The sequence below is a fragment of the Triticum urartu genome, chromosome 1A, assembly GCF_056163025.1.
Source record: "Triticum urartu cultivar PI428250 chromosome 1A, HENAU_Tu73, whole genome shotgun sequence".
NCBI classification, from domain to species: domain Eukaryota; kingdom Viridiplantae; phylum Streptophyta; class Magnoliopsida; order Poales; family Poaceae; genus Triticum; species Triticum urartu.
Genome location: NC_141873.1, coordinates 582466395 through 582468246, shown reverse-complemented (window position 1 = coordinate 582468246; position 1852 = coordinate 582466395). Strand labels below are relative to the sequence as shown.

At 48.7% G+C, this 1852-nt stretch overlaps 1 protein-coding gene across 1 annotated transcript; it reads left to right on the top strand.

The window, feature by feature from the left end:
- The first annotated feature begins 212 nt into the window (after nucleotides 1–212).
- LOC147993091 (uncharacterized) lies at nucleotides 213–1430 on the top strand. The gene has a single exon (XM_087539217.1). The coding sequence runs from the start codon at nucleotides 213–215 to the stop codon at nucleotides 1428–1430; it is 1218 nt and encodes a 405-aa protein (XP_087395343.1).
- Nucleotides 1431–1852: the final 422 nt, after the last annotated feature.

The following is a 1852-nucleotide window of genomic DNA, read 5'->3' as shown; positions in this document are numbered from 1 at the left end:
TTGAGTATTGGCTGCAACTGCTGAAACAGGGAATCATTTGGCGTGTAGGCAACGGAGCAAGTATCCGAGTGTGGCGAGACCCTTGGATATCAAGAGCATGGAGTCTGAGACCTGTAACACAGCAGCGACGATGCAGATTGAGATGGGTAGCTGACTTTCTAGAACCCAATGGCAATTGGAATATGCAACTACTAAACCAATATTTCCTTTCAATGGATGTTGCGGAGATAATAAAGATCAGACCATCACTGAGGAATGAACAAGACTTTCTGGCCTGGCAACCAGATAAACTAGGAATTTTCTCTGTCCGCAGCGCCTATCGCCTCGCGCTCCAGCTACAAATGAACCAGCAAGGGGTTGGAGCTACTAGCAGCCGACCAGATGGTGAGCGGCCTGGATGGCGCTTGATATGGCAGTGTCTAGTACCCCCAAAGGTACGCATCTTTGCATGGAAGGTAGCCTCAAATATTCTGGCAACAGAAGTGAACATGAAAACACGACATATGACACATGATGCAACATGTCGCATCTGTGGGACGGAAGATGAAGATACTTTCCATGCGCTAGTTCGTTGCACCCACGCGCGGCTGCTCTGGGAGGTGATGCGTGAAGTTTGGGACCTGCCGAGGGATGACATGGTGCGGCCGGATGGACATGAATGGCTACTGCAGATCCTTGCGAGACAAACTGAGACCCAACGTTCGCCGCTGCTAATGCTTTTGTGGAGGATTTGGCATGCCCACAATGAACTTACGCATAATAAGCCGGCTCCGCTAGCTGAGAGCTCCCGCAGATTTCTGTGTAGTTATATGGACACGCTGATGTATATAAAGCAACATCCAACAGCAGACGTAGTGAAAGGAAAGGAAACAGTGTCATACATATCAGTGAGTAACCAAGACAAGCATATGGGAGATGGCCAAAAGAAAATCAGGAAGAAGTGGCAGCCGCCTGAGGAAGGGAGAATGAAGCTGAATGTTGATGGGGCATATGCAAATGATGGAACAGCAGGCGCAGGTATGATTCTCCGCGACTACACGGGAGCCGTGATCTTCGCGGCAAGTCGGCAGATACGTGTTGGCATCGATGCACTCGACTCGGAGCTTGCAGCGATGAAGGAGGGCCTCGCCCTCGCGCTGCACTGGACTCCGAACGCCTTCACTCTAGAATCAGACTGTGCGGAGGCCATCAAGCTATTGGATGTGAGAAGTCCGAATGCGTCCATCTATGCATCAAGGATTAGTGTGATTCGGGAGCTCATCAGGGAAAGAGATATCCAGATAGTTCAAATCAGCCGTGATGCTAACAAGGCAAGTCGCGAGCTGGCTAGACTAGGTAGAGTACAAGGCAGAACAGCTGTTTGGCTTAGAAACTACCCTCCAGAAATCACTGAGGCGATTTGTGCTGATTGTACTCACACCCCAGTTTAATTTAATCTCTTTTCCCCGCAAAAAAAAAAGAATAAAGCTATGTGTAACTCATTGTAAGCACAACTCATGTCTTCAACATGCACGTCACATTAGATCAGATGATACATCGAATAAAGCTATGAAGACATTGCTAGTCCCTTTTTTGCTGCTGGTGGTGAAATGTTGATTGTTGGCCGTAAGCGCGTACGTGGGGGTGAAAAATGAACGACCCACGTGCACGAGACGCAACCGTCCGAAATGGCAAAAACGCATCAGCGTCATACATCGTCGCTCTTCCTTCCTGCAGTACTTCATGCACTGTGTAGAATCCTTTTTCTCTTTTCTTTTTGTTATTTCCAGTGTGAGTTGCTACATGCATGCACGATCGAGCTTTGTACGTGGAAGGATGTGACTGTTGGCTCTCTTCACGTAGGCACAGCGTG

Bases quoted from the DNA above. Each gene is read 5' to 3' on its own strand.
- LOC147993091 (XM_087539217.1), top strand. From the start codon at position 213: ATGGATGTTGCGGAGATAATAAAGATCAGACCATCACTGAGGAATGAA.